Source organism: Phyllobates terribilis, unplaced genomic scaffold (genome assembly GCF_046119375.1).
Source record: "Phyllobates terribilis strain yellow unplaced genomic scaffold, ASM4611937v1 Scaffold_12__6_contigs__length_324123572, whole genome shotgun sequence".
Lineage (NCBI taxonomy): Eukaryota > Metazoa > Chordata > Amphibia > Anura > Dendrobatidae > Phyllobates > Phyllobates terribilis.
The window spans coordinates 193,366,939-193,389,763 of NW_027362772.1; the positions used below are offsets into that span (position 1 = coordinate 193,366,939).

General features: G+C 46.1%; 1 protein-coding gene across 2 annotated transcripts in view; it reads right to left on the reverse strand.

Annotated features, from left to right (window-relative positions):
• Positions 1-15,489: 15,489 nt before the first annotated feature.
• LIG1 (DNA ligase 1) overlaps positions 15,490-22,825 on the reverse strand; it is a 313,956-nt gene continuing 306,620 nt past the window's right edge. For both annotated transcript variants that reach the window (XM_073657816.1, XM_073657817.1), the window contains one exon: positions 15,490-15,650. In XM_073657816.1, coding sequence (XP_073513917.1) covers positions 15,573-15,650 — 78 coding nt within the window. In that variant the 3' untranslated portion in view covers positions 15,490-15,572. The remainder of the gene's footprint in view (positions 15,651-22,825) is intronic.

The window sequence follows — 22,825 nt, forward strand, 5'->3', positions numbered from 1 at the left end:
TGATGAGTTGGATGGGATGTGGTAAGAGGCCCCCATCCACGGCGGCGACAGATATAGGTACGGCCAGAGGTTTGGTGGGAATGTGGTATTTTTCTACCAGGGATTGAGAGATGAGATTTCCAGCAGCTCCAGAGTCAAGTTGAGCCAGTTCAAAATAGCGGTTCTCTCAGCAGAGGATAGAAACAGACAGCATCAGGGATGGAGAGGGTTTACTTTTGTCTAGGGCGACCTCTCTGAGCGATCCTAGACACAGGCGTTTCCCGACCTCTCAGGGCAGGAACGGATCCGGTGCTCCTTACTGCCACAGTAGAAACAGCTCCCCTCGGCACGACGTAAGTCTTGACGGGTCTTGATCATCTTGGTCTGGTCGACCTGCATAGGCTCAGGTGAGTGTGCCTGGGGAGAAACGGAGGGAGTGACGGGTCTCTGGAAGGTAGGGACTAGACATGGAATCCTCCTCTCACGGGTGACCTCCCTAGCGCGCTCCTGGAACCGGATGTCAATCCGGGTGGCAAGTGTAATCAAGTCGTCGAGAGTGGTAGGAATGTCCCGACCGGCGAGTTCATCTTTAATACGGCCGGACAGACCCTCCCAGAAGACGGACACCAGGGCGTCGTTATCCCAGGCCAGCTCCGAAGCAAGGGTACGGAACCGTATGGCATATTGGCCCACGGTGAGACTCCCTTGACGGAGGCGTAGCAGAGATGAGGCGGATGAGGTCTTCCGTCCGGGTTCATCGAAGACCTTCCGGAAAGCCGTGAGAAAGGCTGGCAGGTCGGACACCAGAGGGTCTCCTCTCTCCCATAGAGGATTTAGCCAAGCCAGTGCCTCTCCCGTGAGATGGGACATGATGAAGGCTACTTTGGCCCGGTCGGAATTAAACTGGTGGGACTGGTGTTCAAAGTGCAGGGTGCACTGGTTAATGAAGCCCCGAGCTTGAGCGGAGTCGCCTCCGAAGCGAGGAGGTGCAGAAAGCCGGATTCCAGAGCAGGATACTACGGTATTGGTGGGCAGCGGAGCAGCCGGGCTGCGAGTCATGACACTAGCGGTGGTTGCTGGTGGGGCAGTCAAAGTGTCCAGACGAGTATTGACATTCCGCAGGTGACCCAGGATGGACTCCTGTTGGGACAGTTCATGACAAAGGTCCGAGAGCGAGGGAGCTTGGGTGCCACCAGGTTCCATGGCCCGAGCAAACTGTAACGGGTCTGGGAGGCGGAACCTCTGAGCAACTTATACAAGGGGGCAGTCCTTGTAAGGAAGCGGGTGGCGACCAGGGAAGACAGGCAGGCGGTCACAGCAGGTGACCGGGACAGTCTCTGGGTAAACGGGCAGGAGGTCACGGCAAGTGACCGGGGCAGTCTCTGGGTAAACGGGTAGGAGGTCACGGCAAGTGACCGGGGCAGTCTCTGGGTAAACGGGCAGGAGGTCACGGCAAGTGACCGGGGCAGTCTCTGGGTAAACGGGCAGGTACGACCTGTGACGGCTGAGCCTCCAGGTAGGCTAGCAGGCAGATGGCAGATGAGTGCTCCCAGGTGAGCAGGCGAGAGTCTCAGGATAAGCAGGTGGTCACAGCATGTGACGGCGGAGCCTCCAGGTAGGCTAACAGGCAGGTAGCAGATGAGCGCTCCCAGGTGAGCGGGCAAGAGTCTCTGGACTGGCAGGTGGTCACAGCACGTGACGGCGGAGCCTCCAGGTAGGCTATCAGGCAGGTAGCAGGTGAGCGCTCCCAGGTGAGCGGGCAAGCTGGTCCATAGACAGACTGACAGGTGTCGGAAGGCAGACCGTCGGACCTCAGGCTAGCAAGCAGGAAAGCGGATGACAGGCAGGAATCAGGCAGCAAACTGGCAGGAGACTGGCAGGTAACTGGCAGGTAACTGGCAGGTAACTGGCAACGGGACCTGAGGGCTGAAGCAGAGTAGTGAACAGTGCAACAACATTGCTCGGGCACCTCCATTTTGGAGGAGGTGCCTTATATATGGAGGGATCCTCCGGCCATTGGCCGGGGACTCCTTAGGGCGACGCGCGCGGTCCCTTTAAGAGAGGGGGAGCGCGCGCACGCTCTAAGCACAGTGACCGGGGGAGAGCGGGCGCTGCAGGCAGAGCGGGAGGAAGCCGCCGGGCACGGAGCAGAGAGGTGAGGGGAACAGCGTCCCTGCCTAGCAGGAGGCAGGGACGCCGACGCTACATTCATGCTTACATAAAGACCAGATTTGTGAAGGATACAATAGTTGTCCTGTGGACTGATTCTCTCACCTGAGCAGTAGATCTCTTCAGCAGCTAACCATTAGACTCTTTGGCTGCTTCTCTAATTAGTGCTTGGTATGTCTGTTTAGATAGACGGCCATGTCCTTGGTAGATTTGCAGTTTTGCCATACTCCGTCCATTTTTGGATGATTGATTGAACAGTGCTCCTTGAGATGTTCAAAGTTTGGGCAAATTTTTTTTTTCATTACCAAACCTTGCTTTACTTTTCTCCACAACTTTCTCACTGACCTGTCTGGTGTGTTCCTTGGTTTCCATGATGCTGTCTGATCTCTAATGTTCTCAAACAAACCTCTGAGGTTTTTCACACACCTGCAGTTATTCTGATTATTACACACAGGTGGGATCAATTTACTTATGTGACTTGTAGAGAGGTAATAGGCCACTCAATCAGGGGTATCAGACTACAGGGGGGGTGAATATAAATGTAAGTCACAATTTTCAGATATATATACACATATACACACACATTATTGCAATTACACATTTTGAGATACAATTTTTTGTGTTATTCCAATAAACACACAGGAAATAGAGGGAAAAAAGGGGGGGAAATTGGATAGAATTTGACACAAAACTCCAAAAAATAGGCTGGACAAAATTGTCGTCAACTTTCCAAAATTGTGCGTAAACAACTTTGTTTCAAGCATGTGATTCTCGTTCAAACTGACCTGCGGCAAGAGGTGTGGGCAATATGAAAATCACACCTGAAACCTGATAAAAAAGGGGATAAGTTGACACAATCTCAATCTTTGCAGTGTGTGTGCCACGCTAAGCATGGAGAAGAGAAAGAGAAGAAAACTGAGGACTTGAGAATCAAAATTGTTGAACAATATCAACAATCTGAAGTTTACAGGTCCATCTCCAGAGATCTTTATGTTCCTTTGTCCATGGTGTGCAGTATAAGCAAGACGTTTACAACCTATGGCTCTGTAGCCAATCCCCCTGTAAGTGGACAGCAAAGAAAAATTGATGAAAGTTTTCAACACAGGATAGTCTGGATAGTGGATAAACAGCCCCAATCAAGTTCCAGAGAAATTCAAGCTGTCCTGCAGGCTCAGGGTGAATTAGTGTCAGCGCAAACTATCCGTCAACATCTGAATGAAAAGACACACCATGTCAGAAGACCCAGGAGGACCCCACTGCTGACACAGACATAAAAAAGCTGGACTGCAGGTTGACAAAATGTATATGAGTAAGCCAAAATCGTTCTGGGAAAGCATCTCGTGGACATAAGAGACCAAGATAGAGTTTTTTGGAAAAGCACAACATTCTGTTTAAATCAATGAGGCCTATAAAGAAAAAACACCGTACCTACAGTCAAATATGGTGTTTCAAAGATGTTTTGGGTTTGTATTGCTACCTCTGGAACTGGGTGCCTTAACTGTGTGCAAGGCATAATGAAACTTGAAGATTACCAAAGGATTTTGGGTCGCAAAGTAGTGCCCAGTGACAGTCAGAAAGCTGGGTTTGCTTCCTAGGTCACCGGTCTTCCAGTAGGACAATGACCCCAAACATACTTCAAGAAGCAGCCAGAAATAGATGGAAGCAAAGCGCTGGAGAGTTCTGAAGTGGCCAGCAATGAGTCCGGATCTAAATCCCATTAAACACCTGTAAAGAGATCTTATAATTTCTGTAGGGAGAAGGCACCCTTCAAATATGAGAGACCTGGAGCAATTAGCAAAACAATGGTCCAAAATCCGAGAGGTGCAAGAAGCTTGTTGGTGGGTATCGGAAGCGACTGATTGCAGTTATTTATTCCAAAGGATGTGCATCCAAATATTAAGTTGAGGGTGGTAACAATTTTGTCCAGCCTATTTTGGGGGTTGCGTGTGAAATAATGTCCAATTTTCTTTTTTTTTTTTTTGATATTCCAATACATACAAAAGGAAATAAATGTGCATAACAAAACATGTGTCAGTTCAATAATTTTCTGGGAGAAATACTTAATTTTCTGGAACAAGGGTTACATGCCATGACTATGTACTGTAGGGAAAATAAGTATTTGATACACTGCCGATTTTTCAAGTTCTCCCACTTACAAAGAATGGAGAGGTCTGTAATTTTTATTGTGGACACACTTCAACTGTGAGACAGAAGCTTAGAAAAAAAACAAAAACATCCAGAAAATACATTGTATGATTTTTACATAATTATTTCCATTTTATTGCATGAAATAAGTATTTTATCACCTACCAACCAACAAGAATTCTGACTCTCACAGACCTGTTAGTTTTTCTTAAGAATCCTTCCTACTCTGCACTCATTGCCTGTATTAATTGCACCTGTGGAGTGTGTGGACAGGTGTCTTTTATACAGATAACGGGTTCAATCACATTCCAGCCTCTCCACCATGGCCAAGACCAAAGAGCTGGGATGGGCTACAGGACAATAGGCAAGCAACTTGGTGAGAAGGCAACAACTGTTGGCACAATTATTAGAAAAAAGGAAGAAACACAAGATGACTGTCAATCTTCTTCAGTCTCGGGGTCCATGTAAAATATCGTCTCGTGGGGTAAGGATAGTTCTGGGCTGATTCTTGACCTTTCTCAGAATCACACGGGAGGACCTCTCAATAACCTGAAGAGAGCTGGGATAAAAACCTCAAACATTAACATTAGTAACACACTACGCCATCATGGATTGAAATCCTGCAGGTCTTGTAAGGTCCCACTGCTCACATCAGCTGAAACTCAATGTTGCCCAGCGATAGCTCCGAAACCTGAAAGATCTGGAGACTATCTGTATGGAGGAGTGGGCCAAAATCCCTGCTGCAGTGTGTGCAAACTTGGTCAAGAACTACAGGAAAAGTCTGACCTCTGTAATTAAAAACAAATGTTTCTGTACCAAATATTAAGTTCTGTTTTTCTATGGTATCAAATACTCATGCAAAAAAATGCAAATAAATTATGTAAAAATCAGACAATGTGATTTTCTGGATTTTTTTAGATTCTGTCTCTCACAGTTGAAGTGTTGTCACGGGTGTGTCAGAGGTGACAGACAGTCGCCCTGCAGTGGTTTGAGAGAGATCTCCACGTTTGGCATTGTAGAGAGCTGCCTAGATAGGAGGCTGTGTTTAGGACCCAGCGACTACTTCCCTTTAGTCTGGATGTATATATACCTGGTGTGTCTAGGTGGGCGTCGCTGGTTACACTAATTTCTACTTGGAACTTGGCTGAAGCAGCATCACGTCCTCTCTGGAGTCTTGAGGCCATGTGCCCTGTTGGAGTTCTTCTAAAGCTAAGTTGTTATTCCCGTGTTGTCTTCCCCTTTTGTCTTTAGAGAGCTAGGGGAGGTTGACTAGTGCTCATCTCCTTCCACCCCCAGCTATAGCCTTACGCCAGGGATAGTAGGGCGAGGCACGTGATCGGTGACAGCTGCAGAGGCTGTATAGGGAAGTTAGGGGGAGACGCTAGTCCAGATTAGGCGGTCACCTCTTCCCCATTTCCCTAGTGTCTGGGCTCCCGTTCCCTTTCCCCTCTGTGTGGCACTCACACCTGGCGGGAAATTAAAACCGGCCAAGCACGTTTTGGGAAAAAAAAAGAGAAAAAACACAAGATTGACATTTTGTTGTTTTTTTTCTTTGTGTGTTTTTGGGCATGCACCTTTTTTTCCCTTACTCCCTTTAGTATGGGACCAGTTGCAGAACTTGCAGAGCAGTTCCGCTGTCTCTGGAGCTAAATGACCTCTGCTGTGAGGCTCAGCAGCATCATAACCGGTTACAGGCCGCCAATGTAGGGGTTTCTGCTGGTAGACCTGTCCAGTCTGAACCCAAGGTTGACCTCCCGGACAGGTTGTCAGGAGGTAAGGGCAAGTTTTTTGTGTTTAAGTAGGCATGCAAATTGTACTTCAAACTTCATCCCTACTCCTCCGGTAATGAGGAGCAACAGGTTGGTATTGTGATCTCTCTACTGCAGGGCGATCCTCAGTCATGGGCTTTTTCGTTACCACAGGAGTCAGTTTGTCTCCAGTCTGTGGAGGGATTTTTTGAAGCTCTTGCCCTCATCTATGATGACCCTGACTGAGTCGCCTTGGCAGAGTCTAAGCTACGTCGCCTTCAGCATGGGATTCGGTCAGTGGAAACGTACAGTTCGGAATTCCGTAGATGGGCAACAGATTCCAAATGGAATAACCCAGCCCTTAAAAGTCAATTTTGTGAGGGGTTTACTGAAAGGTTGAAATATGCCTTGGCTGTATAGGATACCTCTCAGTCCTTGGAGGCTGCCATGTCTTTGACCATACCTCTGGACAGGCACCTTCGGGATAAACGGGTGCAACCTTCTCCGCTGGGACTTGTCAGGGTTGTGTACCTTTGCCAAGGGAGCGGTCTGGGGGTGAACCAGTACTGGGGGAGGTGGAGGAACCCATGCAGTTAAGGGGTGTCTCTACATCATACGTCTCCCCGGAGATTCACAAGAAAAGAGGCGTATGTTTTTTTGTGGGAAAAAGGGACACTTTGTTGGGACCTGACCTTCAATTTCTAAACAAAAGGAAACTCGTTTTACTCGTGGTAGTCTGGAGTAAGATAAACAAGGGGTGTATTTGTGGCCAAACTGCAGTTCCTGCCTTGTCCTGACAGCAGAGGTGGTGCTAGAGAGCAAAACCGAAAACATTTCTGTTTTTGTTGACAGTGGAGTCGGGGTCAGTATGGTTGATGCTGCGTTTGTGAAAACTCATGGCCTTGCTTGCTGGGCTTTAGCTGAACCTATTCCCATCTTTGCCATTGACTTGGCGTCTCTTGCACAAAAAGCATTTACTCAGATTGTACATAATGTAAAACTGAGGGTGGGGTCAGTTCATTGTAAAATCATCCCTTGCTATGTTTTGGAAAATCTCCCTACTCCGATTGATTTAGGTATCCCCTGGCTTGTTAAACATAATCCGTTGGTGGATTGGCAAATTGGGGAAATTACTGAATGGGGAGATTACTGCCATGAGAACTGTCTGAATGCTTCTATTGTTGCTGTCTCTAAGGGGATACTGCCTGCTTTTCTGTCTGGTTTTGAGGACGTTTTTTCTGAAAAGGGGTTTCAGGATTTGCCTCCACCCCCAAAACTAAACTACCAAAGTCCAGACTATTTAATCTTTCTGGCCCTGAGAGACAAGCCATGAAGGATTTCATTGCGGAAAGTCTGGAGAAAGGACATATCAGACCCTCATCTTCGCCCGTGGTGGCAGGGTTCTTCTTTGTGAAGAAAAAAAGATGGCGGTCTATGTCCCTGTTCAGATTTCCGGGAATTAAATCAAATTACCATCCGTGATCCATACCCTCTTCCTCTGATTCCTGATTTGTTCAGCCAGGTTGTGGGAGCTAAGGTATTCTCCAAATTGGATTTAAGGGGAGCCTACAATCTGGTTTGAATCAGAGAAGGGGATGAATGGAAGACAGCGTTCAATACCCCGGAAGGTCATTTCGAGAGTCTGGTTATGCCTCTTGGTTTGACCAATGCAACTGTGGTATTCCAGCATTTCATAAATTATATTTTTCATCATTTGGTGGGGGTTTGTGGTGGTCTATCTTGACGATATTTTGGTTTATTCACCTGATTTTGAGACCCATCGGGGACATGTTAAGCAGGTGTTCCAAATATTAAGGGATAACAAACTCTATGCCAAACTAGAAAAATGTGTTTTTGCTGTTCAGGAGGTGCAGTTTTTGGGGTACTTGTTGTCATCTTCAAGTTTTCAGATGGATCCGGAGAAGATCCGTGCAGTCCTCGACTGGGAATGTCCCAAGAACCTGAAGGCCCTACAACGTTTTCTGGGCTTTACTAATTTTTACAGGAAATTCATCCAAAATTACTGGGTGGTAGTAAAACCCCTTACTGACATGACTAAGAAGGGGTCTGAGTTTTCCAACTGGTCGGAGGCTTCCCTCCATGTTTTTCTTCCTTAAAGAATCATTTTGCCACTGCACCTATTCTCAGTCAATGCAATGTTTCTCAACCCTTTATTGTGGAGGTTGATGCTTTGGATGTCGGGGTTGAGGCTGTGTTGTCTCCGTGTTCGTCCCCTGGTAAATAGCGTCCATACGCCTTCTTTTCTAAAAAATGGTCTTCAGCTGAAATTATGACGTGGGTGATAGGAAACTTTTGGGATCAAATTGGAGTTCGAGGAATGGAGACACTAGTTGGAGGGGGCTGTCCATCCTATTACTGACCATAAGAACCTGTCATATCTCCAGTCAGCTAAACGTCTCAACCCTAGTCAAGCCAGATAGTCCTTGTTTTTTTACTAGGTTCAATTTTGTTGTCACTTTTCGTCCATGGGTCAAAAATGTCAAGGCTGATGCTTTGTACCGGAGCTTCCCTGGTGGTGGTGACTATGAGAACCCTGCCCCGATATTACAGAAAGGGGTAGTCCTTTCAGCTCTTTTTCCTGAACTGGAGGGTGAGGTGCTGGAGGCTCATGGGGACACCTCTGCCTCCTGCCCTTCAATAAAATTATATGTACCACCTGATCTGTGCCGTAAAGTAATCAAGGACCATCATAACTGTGCTTGCTGGGCATCCAGGTGGTAAGGCAATCGCGGACCTCCTCTCTCATCATTTTTGGTGGCCGGGGTTGCATCGGGATGTAATTGAACACGTAGCTGCTTGTAGTATTTGTGAGCGTTCTAAGGTTTCGCACACCCGTCAGTCTGGTACTTTTCTTCCGCTACCTATCCCTAGCAGGCCATGGACACACTTGTCCATGGATTTTATTACTGACCTACCGGTTTCTGCAGGCAAAACGGTGGTTTTGGTAGTAGTAGATAGGTTCAGTAAAATGGTTCACTTCGTCGCTTTACCTGCACTTCCCAATGCTAAGACACTTGCTCAGGTGTTCATAAATGAGATTGTGAAGATTCACGGGGTTCCCTCTGATGTGGTGTCTGATCGGGGGACCCAGTTTGTTTCCAAGTTCTGGAAGGCATTCTGTTCTCTGACTGGGGGTGCAGCTGTCCTTTTCCTCTGCCTTCCACCCTCAGTCGAACGGTCAGGCCGAGAGGCTCAATCAGAACTTGGAGACATACCTCAGGTGTTTAGTCTCCGAAAATCAGGAGGATTGGGTATCCTACTTACCGCTGGCAGAATTTGCCATCAATAATCATCGTGAAGAATCCACTGGAAGGTCACCGTTTTTCGGTGCATACGGTTATCATCCACAGTTCGGTACTTTCAGTGGGGGAGGAGCTTCAGGAGTTCCTGAAGAGGAACGGTTTGCTTCATCGCTCTCCTCATTGTGGCAGGGTGTTCTGTGTAATTTGAAGACCATGGGTGACAGGTATAAACGTATGGCTGACTAAACGCTTGCCAGGTCCGGACCTGAATGTGGATGACTGTGTGGTTGTTTACCAAGAACATAAGGCTGAAAGTTCCTTCTTGGAAGCTGGGACCTAGGTTTATTGGTCCCAACAAAATTACCACCGTCATTAACCCAGCAGCATTTCGTCTTGAACTTCCTCGGGCCCTTAAGGTTCACAATGTGTTCCTCAAGTCCTTACTCAAAAGGTACGTAGAACCTCTTGAGTCCTCCACCTTTACCACCACCCCCAGTAATGGTTGATGGTAATTTGGAGTTCGAGATTTCGAGGATAGTAGATTCTCGTCTCCAACGTCGTTCTCTGCAATACTTGGTGCACTGGAAAGGCTATGGTCCGGAGGAGAGGAAGTGGGTTTCAGCGTCAGAGGTGAACGCTTCCAGATTGGTTCGCTCTTTTCACCTCTTTTCCTGAGAAATCCAGTCCTGAGTGTCCGGAGGCCACTTGTACAGGGGGGGGGAGGTACTGTCACGGGTGTGTCAGAGGTGACAGACAGTCGCCCTGCAGTGGTTTGCAGGAGATCTCCACGTTTGGCAATGCAGACAGCTGCCTAGATAGGAGGCTATAATTAAGACCCAGCGACTACCTCCCTTTAGTCTGTATATATACCTGGTGTGTCTAGGTGGGCGTCGCCAGTTATACTCATTTCTACTTGGAACTTAGCTGAAGCAGCATCACATCCTCTCTGGAGTCTTGAGGCCATGTGCCCTGTTGGAGTTCTTCTAAAGCGAAGTTGTTATTCCCCTGTGTTGTCTTCCCCTTTTGTCTTTAGAGTGAAAGCGGAGGTTGACTAGTGTTTGTCTCCTTCCACCCCCTGCTGCGGCCTTACGCCAGGGATAGTAGGACGAGGCACGTGATCGGCGACAGCTGCAAAGGCTGTATAGGGACGTTAAGGGGAGACAGGGTGACGCTAGTCCAGATTAGGAGGTCACCTCTTCCCCCTTTCCCCTCTGTTTTGCAATCACACCTGGTGTGACAAGTGTACATACTATAAAAAATTACAGACCTCTCCATTCTTTGTAGGTGGAAAAAGGTACAAAATTGTCAGTGTATCAAATACTTCATTTTCCCGTATGTGTGTGTCTGTGTATATTTATTATATATACAGTACAGACCAAAAGTTTGGACACACCTCATTTAAAGATTTTTCTGTATTGTCATGACTATGAAAATTGTACATTCACACTGAAGGCATCAAAACTATGAATTAACACATGTGGAATTATATACTTAGCAAAAAAGTGTGAAACAACTGAAAATAGGTCTTATATTCTAGGTTCTTCAAAGTAGCCACCTTTTGCTTTGATGACTGCTTTGCACACTCTTGGCATTCTCTTGATGAGCTTCAAGAGGTAGTCACCGGAAATGGTTTTCACTTCACAGGTGTGCCCAGTCAGGTTTAATAAGTGGGATTTCTTGCCTTATAAATGGGGTTGGGACCATCAGTTGTGTTGTGCAGAAGTCTGGTGGATACACAGCTGATAGTCCTACTGAATAGACTGTTAGAATTTGTATTATGGCAAGAAAAAAGCAGCTAAGTAAAGAAAAACGAGTGCCCATCATTACTTTAAGAAATGAAGGTCAGTCAGTGCGAAAAATTGGGCAATCTTTGAAAGCGTCCCCAAGTGCAGTTGCAAAAACCATCAAGCGCTACAAAGAAACTGGCTCACATGAGGACCGCGCCAGGAAAGGAAGACCAAGAGTCACCTCTGCTTCTGAGGATAAGTTTATCCGAGTCAACAGCCTCAGAAATCGCAGGTTAACAGCAGCTCAGATTAGAGACCAGGTCAATGCCACACAGAGTTCTAGCAGCAGACACATCTCTACAACAACTTTTAAGAGGAGACTTTGTGCAGCAGGCCTTAATGGTAATATACAGTTATATGAAAAAGTTTGGGCACCCCTATTAATCTTAAGCTTAATGTTTTTTAAAAATTGGTGTTTTTGCAACAGCTATTTCAGTTTGATATATGTAATAACTGTTGGACACAGTAATGTTTCTGCCTTGAAATGAGGTTTATTGTACTAACAGAAAATGTGCAATCTGCATTCAAACAAAATTTGACAGGTGCATAAGTATGGGCACCCTAATCATTTTCTTGTTTTAAATACTCCTACCTACTTTTTACTGACTTACTAAAGCACTTTTTTTGGTTTTGTAACCTCATTGAGCTTTGAACTTCATAGCCAGGTGTATGCAATCATGAGAAAAGCTACTTAAAGTGGCCACTTGCAAGTTGTTCTCCTGTTGAATCTCCTCTGAAGAGTGGCATCATAGGCTCCTCAAAACAACTGTCAAATGATCACCCAGTCATCTCCTGGTGAGGTGAGCAGCTGCTAATTTAGCCACAAGCAGCTCCCACTATGCCCCTCACCTGATGGTTTAGTGTGCCCTATATATTTCTTGTGCAAAGTGGCTTCGGAGATAAGTGGCAATTATTTCAGAGGCAGTTAGTCAGGGCAGGAGTCAGGTAACCAATACTTTGACCACTTACTCTCTTTTAACTATGTTTCTGTTAGCTCTCACTTTTTCCTCTATAGTCCTCCACTTTCTAGTAACCCCTCAAATCCCTACACCTAGTAAGGAACTCTTCATCTCTCCCTCCATCCTCCCCATTCATCTCACCTCCTCCTCAGAATTATTCCTCAACATTCAATCCTGGATCTCCAAACACAGACAGACACCTCATGCTCTCTTGCTCCCACCTGCTAACACTTTCTCTGCTCCTCCTCACTGCTGGAGATCTCTCTCCAAATCATGGTCCTCCTCGCCATATCCCCACAGTTACTTCTACCTCCTATCCACGACCTTCCACAAACTGTCGCAACCCTTCTAACCTCATACCCATCCAACTAATCCCCACTTCCTCAGTTGCACTAACAGGAGCTCTATGTAACACTCGCTCCATCTGCAACAAACTTTTCTACATCCACGACCTTTTCATTACAAACAAACTTTCCTTCCTCGCCATCACCGAAACCTGGCTCACCCCCTCTGACACAGCCTCCCCAGCTGCACTTTCGTATGGCGGATTCCACCTTTCCCACACCCACCGCCCTAATGGCAAACATGGCGGAGGCGTAGGTTTTCTCCTGTCAGATACCTGCGCTTTCATCCAAATCCCACTGCCACCCTCCGTTACACTCCCCTCTTTTGAGGTGCACTGTGTGCGCATCTATTCCCCCTCTGACCTCCAACTGGCCGTCATTTACCGACCCCCAGGGCTAGCGACCACTTTCTTAGACCACTTCACCACCTGGCTGCTTCACTTCCTTTCCACCGACATCCCCACCATCATAATGGGTGACTTCAACATCCCCATTGACACTTCCCACTCGTCTGTCTCTAAGTTCCTATCCCTCACTTCCTCCTTCGGCCTTGCTCAATGGTCTTCTGCAGCTACTCATAAAGATGGCCACACACTGGACCTCATCTTCACCCGCCTCTGTTCCCTATCTAACCTCTCCCTCTCTCTGACCATAACCTCCTCACATTCTGTACCCTCTCCTCTCCAGATGCACAATCCCCACTCCACAAACTTACACACGCTTGCAGAAACCTCAAACACCTTGACCTACACTCACTCTCTGAATCACTCCTCCCTCTTACAGACATAAATTCCTTACACAATGCAGATGTTGCTGCCGCTTTATATAACACCACAATAGCTGCAGCTCTCGACTCGATCGCCCCTCACACACATACCAAAGCTCGCACAATCAACAGGCAACCCTGGCACACCAAACTTACTAAAGAACTGCGACGGGCCTCCAGGGTTGCGGAGCAGAGATGGAAAAGGTCTCACTTCATTACATTCAAACAATCCCTCACTATTTTCAAGTCCACACTCACTACAGCAAAACAAACCTACTTCTCATCTCTCATATCCTCCCTGTCACACAACCCCAAACAACTATTCAACACCTTCAATTCTCTCCTTCGTCCCCCAGCACCTCCTCCCTCTTCTCTCATCTCAGCCAAAGACTTAGCCTCATTCTTCAAGCAAAAGATTGACACCATCAGACAAAGCTTTTGCCTAAAGTCCGCACAACCCCTCCTCATATCTACTCAACCTTCCTCCTCCATACCCCACTTCTCCACCATTACAGGTCAAGTCTCCTCTTTACTCTCCAAATCACACCTCACCACCTACGAACTTGACCCCAATCCCATCCCACCTCATCCCTAACCTTACCATAGTCTTCATCCCAACCCTAACCCACCTCTTCAACCTATCACTAACCACCGGTGTCTTCCCCTCATGTTTCAAACATGCTGCAATCACACCCATCCTCAAAAAGCCCTCCCTTGACCCATCCTCTCTGACTAGCTACCGCCCCATATCACTTCTTCCCTTTGCCTCAAAACTGTTAGAACAACATGTGCACCTTGAACTGTCCTCCCACCTCTCCTCCTGTTCCCTCTTCGACCGCCTACAATCTGGCTTCCGACCGCATCACTCGACTGAAACTGCCCTGACCAAAGTCAAAAAACGACCTACTAACCGCCAAACCCAAGCGACACTACTCCATCCTCCTCCTTCTGGACCCGTCATCTGCCTTCGACACAGTCGACCATTCCCTCTTACTACAGATTCTCTCATCACTTGGCATCATGGACTTGGCCCTATCTTGGATCTCCTCATACATAACAGACAGGACATTCAGCGTCTCCCACTCACGCACCACCTTCTCATCTCGCCCCCTATCTGTTGGTGTCCCCCCAAGATTCAGTTCTAGGACCTCTGCTCTTCTCCATCTACACCTTTGGCCTGGGAGAGCTCATAGAGGCTCACGGATTTCAGTATCGCCTCTATGCTGATGAGACACAGATCTACCTCTCTGGACCCGATATCTCCTCCCTACTAACCAAAATTCCACAATGTCTGTCCGCCATCTCATCCTTCTTCTCTGCCAGATTTCTAAAACTCAACATGGATAAAACAGTTCATTATCTTTCCACCCTCTCATTCATATCCCCCATCTGACCTATCCATCAACGTCAATGGCTGTTCACTCTCCCCAGTCAAACAAGCTCGCTGCCTTGGGGTAACCCTGGACTCTGATCTCTCCTTCAAACCACATATCCAAGCCCTTTCCACTTCCTGCCGACTCCAACTCAATATCTCCCGGATCCGTGCATTCCTCAGCAAAGACTCTGCAAAAACACTAGTGCATGCCCTCATCATCTCCCACCTTGACTACTGCAACCTCCTGCTCTGTGGCCTCCCTTCCAACACTCTTGCGCCCCTCCAATCTATCCTAAATTCTGCTGCTCGAATAATCCACCCGTCCCCCCGCTATTCCCCGGCCTCTCCCCTCTCTGTCAATCCCTTCACTGGCTCCCCATTGCCCAGAGACTCAAGTTCAAAACCCTAACCATGGCATACAAAGCCATCCACAACATGTCTCCTCCATACATCTGTGATCTAGTCTCCCGATACTTACCTGCACGCAACCTCCGATCCTCACAAGATATCATTCTCTACTCCCCTCTTATCTCCTCTTCCAACAATCGCATACAAGATTTCTCCCGCACATCCCCCCTACTCTGGAACTCTCTACCCCAACACATCAGACTCGCGCCTACCGTTGAAGCCTTCAAAAGAAACCTGAAGACCTACCTCTTCCGACAAGCCTACAACCTGCAGTAACCACCGCCCCACCACATTACTGCATGACCTCCTCTACCTTCACCTACTGTATACTTACCCATCCCTTGAAGACTGTGAGCCCTCGCGGGCAGGGTCCTCTCTCCTCCTGTACCAGTCGCTGACTCGTTTTCTTAAGATTATGTAAATATTTTTGCTATGTAAATCCCTATCACATGTAAAGCGCCATGGAATAAATGGCGCTATAATAATATAGCATTTCCCAAGATAGATGCATATATTTTGAATGGTTTGAAAATACGAAAATGTGAATGAAATTGTAGAGTAATCTTTATTAAAATAGTTACACGGTTACTGTTTACTCCATTACAAGAGTACAAATTACATGCACTTTTCTAATAGAAGTCGTCATCTTCTTTCTCTGTTGCAGATACATTTTGTATTTGCTGTTGCTTTTTGTACAGTTCAGCAACCTAGTAAAGATAAAAATATAATTAAATGCCAAAATAGAAACTTCAGTTTAAAAATAAAGCAAACTACAACTTTAATTTTGTTAAAATTCCCACGTTCTTAAGGAAAACTAACAACACTTCAGCTCACTTATTCCCTTCTGGATAATCATGCCCAATGAGGTTGAAATGAAGGAGCATGTGTTTTTGTGCCTTAAAGGGAACCAGTCACCTCGGAAAACACCATTTGCCTGAAAATTAACCCTATGTTAATTATAGCGTTTCAGTGATATCCAACTGCCTTAAAGTGCAGCTACCTGAAGAAATTGAACTATCATTTTAATCTTAGAGGAATCCATGGACTGGCTATAGTCACCGCTCACTATACTCTGGGAGGCGGCTGTAACTATACTCCAGCACTTTATTGCCAGACGACTGCAGAGCATCTCTGATCAGCACAGTGATGCTTACAGCCACCTCCCTCAGTATAGTGAGCTGTGCTGTGAGCGGTGACTGCGGCTGCTCCGTGCACACTCACATGACTGAAAGCCGGCAGATTCTGGGAAGAAAAGTTAATTTTCACCTAGTAGTCGAACTTTCAATATGGCAGAGAGGCAGCATTGTAATGCTATTTATCTAGAGTTTGACCCCATAGCTGCAGGTAAATAGCGGTTTGAGGTGATAAGTTATAGAATTTACTTTTATTTTTGAAAATATCTAAAAATTTGACAAATTTGGAAAATCTCAATTTTTTTACTTTGAATTTGTATGCTGATAGTCATATTTCATAAAATACTTTATCTACTTTATGGCAGCATTATTTTTCAAACTTTTTTTATGGTAGGTTTAAGGGGTAGCAGTTCTCCTTGTGGAGAGTGACATACCGGCTCTGGCATGTCAAGGTAAGGAGGCTTTTTCGCCGTGCAATGCTCCTCTGGGAAATTTAATATGCAAATTACCTCTTCAGAGAGAAAGAGGTCTTTAACTCTATAGAGCCACCTATGACGAGGGCCAACAGCCCGAAACACGGGGTCTGCAAATGGAGATTCTGATTTGGCTATTATCCCAAGTCATATTGCAAGACTCGTTAAAGAGTAGATGACTTGTAGGATTGCTGCTTCCAATGGGTGGCGCTATAAAGTTCAAGTCCTCTCTCTCTCTCTGTAGTGCTCATTTGCATTTTATGTTAGGTTAAAAGTGTTAAATGTTTAGCAGCATATTTGCATCTTAATTAATAAACCATGTTTTTATGGACCTCTTCCCTTTTGAAGTGACTTTTAGGGGCCTTATGTCAGAAAACTTACAAAAAAGACTTACATTTTAAAACTGTACATCTCATGGTATTCTAAGCCGCATTTAGTAAGTTAACTCTTCAAATGCTTCACAGGAATTAACATAACAAGGAATAAAAAAAATTAAAAATATATTTTTTTCCACGAAAATATTTATTTAGCCCCATTTTTTCATTTCCACAAGGGTAACAGAAGAAACTGAACCCCATGATTAGTTGTGCACTTGCTGCTGAGTATGTGATACCCATATGTGGTCAGAATCTACAGCTTGGGCACTAAAGAAATTCATCTATGGGTGTAGTGACCCTTTTGCACTGACAGGGGCTTCACAGAAGTTTATAACAATGCAAAAAGTTATTTTTTTTCTATGAAATTTCCTTTAGTGTAAAAATTCTCATTTTCATAAGGTAGCAGGAAAGAATGGATCCCACAATTGGTTGTACAATTTCTCTTAAGTACACTGGTACCCCATAAGTGATATGCAATTTTGGCTATAAGACGACTGGGGACGCCATGTCTCATATGAACAGCTCCTGAGGTCTCAAAACAGCAGAAACCTTCCACAGATCAAAGGAATTTAGATACAGGTGCACAACCCAAAATGAAAAAATATGTTAATAAGTTTTATCTACTAAGATGTTGTATTAGTCCCAAATTTTTCAAGTACACAAGGGTAACAAGAAAAAATGAACTGTCCAATTTGTTGTGCAATTTCTTCCGAGTAAGCAGATACCTGATAGATGGTTGGAAACTACTGTTTGGGCATTAGGCAGGGGTTGGAAGGGAAGGAGCACAATTTAACTTTTGGCTGAAATAGATTTCAGATGCCATGTTGCATTTGCAGAGCCCAAGGTGCCAAACAGCAGAAATCCCACCGAGTAACCCAATTTTGGAAACTAGACCCCAATAGGTACTCATATTTGGATGTACAGAACATCTTGAACCCAGAAGTGATTCACTGAATGTTATAATTCTTGGAGGTAAAAAACATAAATTTTTCCCACTAAAATTTAGTATTTTCACAATAGGTAATATGAGACACTGTTTTGCAAATTCCAGCATCCATTTTCTACTATGTAAATTCCCATTATGTGGTGGGAAACAATGGTTTGGGCACACTAACGCTTAGAACGGAAGAAGCGCCAATTTGATAGTGCAAATTTTTCTGGAATGGTTTCCAGATGCCACATTTAACAAACTATACCCCTCAATGAAAGATTTCATCTAAAATCGTTGAGCTCTAGAGCATGTTGACTCCACATGTGTTTCACAGAATTTTATACCACTGGGCAAAAAACAAACAAAGAAAAAAGAAGAACAAAGTGACATTCTCACCACTAAATTGTTGTTTTAACCCCAGAGGTTTAATTTTCACCCAGTGTAAAAAGTGAAAATAGACTGTACAATTTGTTACCCAATTTCTTCCGAACACAGTAACACCCAATACCACGGTACCATATATACTATATGGTAGTATACCACTGTTTGGGCACACAGCAGGGCTTGGAAGTGAAGGAGTGCCATTTGACTTGAGTGCAGATTTTCCTGGAATAGTTTGCGGGTACCATTTGTGGAGCACCAAGAGTGCCAGAATTGCAGGTTCCTCTCACAAGTGACAATATTTTGGACATTACACCCTTCTTGGAAATTATCTACGGATGCAGTGTCATGCCAGGTGTGAGTGCAACACAGAGGGGAAAGGGAAACAGAGCCCAGACACTAGGAAGAAGGGGAAGAAGTGACCTCCTAATCTGGACTAGCGTCACCCTGTCGTCCCCCCCCTAACGTCCCTATACAGCCTCCACAGCTGTCGCCGATCACGTGCCTCGCCCTACTATCTCTGGCGTAAGGCTATAGCTGGGGGTGGAAGGAGATGAGCACTAGTCAACCGCTAGCACTCTAAAGACAAAAGGGGAAAACAACACAGGGGAATAATAACTTAGCTTAAGAAGGCCAGAAGCAGTGCTGGCACTGGCCCTTGGTGTTACTGCAGGAGCCCGGCTATCAGTTAAACCAAGCTCCCAGCAGTGATTGTGTGGGCATAGCTCCTGTGCCCACATAACCGCCATGACGTAATTATACATCATGATATGGCAACACCTTCCCAATCATAATATACATTTAAGTTAAAAGTTTTTGAATTGGTTAAAGGGTTTTCCTTTAAAGCAAGAAAGAGAAACCCTTGTTAATCACGGAAGAGCCCTATAGAAATGAAAAATAATCTACACCTTTCTAGTGATATAGACACTGCTATTCCCTGCCACTGACTGGTGTCACGTGACCGGTGCAGCCAATGTCATTTTAACTGTCAAAAAGACGTAGTTACTTACCAGTAACGGGATTTCTCAGAGCCCATGACGGCACCACGGAGAGAGGGGATCCGCCCTTCAAGGACAGGAAACCTACAGATAAAAAGGGCGGTACCTCTCTCCCGCATCAGTTCTTTACAGAGCATGAGAGGACCACCAGATTAGTAACACAAAATGTATCATTTCAAGAACTTATCAGAAACACCATGTGCCTACAAATAGGCAACTAATAAGTGTGTGCACCCACACGTGAAGGGAGGGAATGTACGGGTGCAGTCATGGGCTTTGAGAAATCTCGTTACCGGTAAGTAACTACGTCTTTCTCCTTCCCCCATGACGGCACCACGGAGAGAATTACAGAGAAGTGAGTCATTAGGGGGGGGGCACAGCTTCCAGAACCCTTCTCCCGAAAGTAAGGTCTGAAGAAGAGGTTAAGTCTAGCCGGTAGTGACTGAAGAAAGTAGAGGGGGAAGACTAGGTCTCCGCTCTACATATCTGCTCTATTGTGGCACCAGCATTCTCCGCCCAGGAGGCTGCCACCCCTCTTGTTGAGTGGGCCATCAGTTTCTCCGGGGCAGCTTCCCCACGTGAGGAGTACGATAGTGTGATGGCTTCCTTTATCCATCTGGCCAGCGTGCCCTTAGAAGCTTTTTTCCCCTTACGAGGACCCTGAAAGCAAACAAAGAGAGAAATATCCTCCCTACACTCGTGTTGCCTCTAGGTAACGGATTAGGCACCTCTTGACATCTAGCGTATGCAAGTCTCTCTCTTTCTTATTCCTAGGATTGGGGCAAAAAGAAGGGAGGGTGATTTCCTGAGACCTGTGGAATCTTGACGCAACTTTTGGCAGGTAGGCAGGGTCAGTTCTCAGAGTAACCCTATCCTCTAAGATTTGTGTGAAGGGAGGGCCTGCAGATAGGGCCTGAATATCACTGATCCGACGTGCGGATGTGAGAGCTACTAAAAGCGCTGTCTTGATGGATAGGACTTTTAGGGACGCTCCTGACAGAGTCTCAAAAGGAGCCTTTGTTTAAAGCTGAAAGGACCAAGTTTAAATCCCAAGGGGCAGTATTTCGAGAGGGGATGGGTCGGGATCTGTATGATGCCTTAATGAACCTAGATACCCATCTATCCCTGGCCAGATCAAAGTTGTATAGGGCTCCCAGGGCAGCAACTTGGACTTTCAAGGTACTTGTGGCCAGGCCCTGTTCCAAACCCCTCTAAGAATTCTAGGATAGCTGTTAAGTTAATGGAACCTCCCCGCCTAGCCTGAAACTTGAGACTGAAAGAAACTTCCTCCAAGTTTTCACGTAAAGTTTGGTGGTCACGGGTTTCCTATTTTGAAGTAGTGTGGTGATGAGATTTGGGGAAAATCCTTTGTCCTTCAGAAGAGCCCTCTCAAATTCCAGGCTGTCAAGTGTAAGTTTGATACCTGAGGATGAAGTACCGGACACTGCGAAAGAAGGTCCGGAAGAACCCATGGGTCGGAGATTGACATCATCCTCAGCCAAGAAATCCACGCCCTCTTTGGCCACAAGGGGGCTATCAAGATTATTCTTGCTTTCTCTTCCCTGATTTTCCTCAGAACAGCTGGAATCAGGGCAGTCGGAGGTAAAACGTAAGCCAGAGGGTGACTCCAAGGGATCATAAAGGCATCTAAAGCTATGGGGTTCCCTTTGGGGTCTAGAGAGCAGAATGAGTCCGTTTTCTGGTTCCGACTGTTGTCGAACAGGTCTATGGAAGGACGTTTGTACAATCTGACGGAAAACTGACTGATTTAATTCCCACTTGCCCTGTCTTAGCGGTGTCCGACTCAGGAAGTGTGCCGTGCGATTTACTATCCCTGTGTAGGGCTGATAGAGATTGTAAGTTTTCCTCGGCTAATTGAAAGATGACCTCAGTCGCTTGCATCAGAGAATGGGACCGGGTACCCCCCTGGTGGTTCAGGTACGCTACTTCTACTCGGTTGTCCGAGAACACCCTTACGTGGTGGCCTTGGAGTGTGTGTATGAATTCCCGGAGTGCAAACTCTACGGCTAGAAGCTCCTTCAGGTTTGAGGAAACTGGCTTCAGATGTTCTGTCCAGACCCCCTGAGCTACAAGATTGTTGAGGTGAGCCCCCCAGCCCCCGGGGCTTGCGCCTGTGGTCAGGATTTGAGGTGTGGGGATTGCCCATGGAATACTCAGGGTTAGATTGTCTATCTTCCCCCACCACTCTAGAGAAAGTGTGGTTTATGCTGATAGCGTTAGCTGCCCTTCTAAATGCCCTTTTAGAGATTTTTCTACCTTTAAGTTTTCCCACTACAGGGCCCTGGTGTGTATTTGGGCCCATTAGGCAGCCGGAAAACACACAGTCAGGGAGCCTAGAAGGGACATGGCTTTCCATAGGGTCATAGACGGGTGGGTCCTTGCCCGCGATATTTGGTCTATGATCTTGTGAATTTTCCCTGTGGGGAGACGACACTTGTCTTTTTGAATCCAACACGATGCCCAGATACTCCTGTATCTGGCATGGCTCTGTTTTGGATTTTTTCAGATTCAAAAGCCATCCTAAGTGTGTCAAGGAATCCATGACCTTTTCTAGAGGAGTTCTGCAGTGTAGGAAGGAACTGCCTATTATCAGAAAGTCGTTCAGGTATGGAACGACTAGGATGTTCTGTTCCCTTAGATGTGCCATCACCTCCACAATAAAACTTTGGTGAATACCCTGGAGGCTATGGTGATGCCGAATGGGAGGGCTGTGTATTGATAGTGTTTAACCTATGGGAACTGCTACTCTGAGGAATTTCTGGTAATCTTTATGCATGGGGACGTGATAATAGGCGTCCTTTAAATCCAGAATGTCCATGAAACAATCGGGAAACAGCATTTTCACTGATTATTTTATTGTCTCGATCTTGAAAGCTTCCATCTTCAAAAGCCTGTTCAGCTGTTTTAAATTTATAATTGTCCTGTAAGTCCCATCTGTTTTTTTCCTCAGGAATAGCGGAGAGTAGAGGCCTTCGCCTTTTTAACCCGTCGGGACCTCCTGAAGGACCACTTTCCCCATCAGTCCTCGGATTTCTTGCTCAAAGGCCAGCTGCTCCTCGTTTGAGGACGTTTTTGGGGTTAATACAAAGTTTGGCTGTGGAAATGAGAGGAACTGGAATTTCAGACCTGATTTTATTAGGTTCAGAATCCATGAGCTGTTGGATATTGTTTCCCAGGCCAGGAGAAATTGTGATAGCAGAAAGCCATCCCAATGAGGGTTTTCCCCGGGTGGGGGGGAAGGCTATCATTGGGGGATTTGTTGAATAGGAACCCTTTGGTTTTCCTTCTCCTGTCTTCCCACTTATCCTGATCTTTAGGGGGCTTTCTGCAGATAAACCTTTTGCTCCGAAAGGGCCTCCTGTAAGCAGTGTTAGACAGGATAGGGAACCGCTTTTTTTCGTCCCCAGCTTTCTCCAAGATGTCATCAAAGGTAGGCCCAAATAGAAATTCGCCCTCACAGGGAATGGAACACAATCTCTATTTTGTTTGTAGGTCCCTGGGCCAACATTTAAGCCAGAGGGCTCGCCAGGCCGCGTTAGCGAGCCCTGTCGCCCTAGCTCCTAATCTG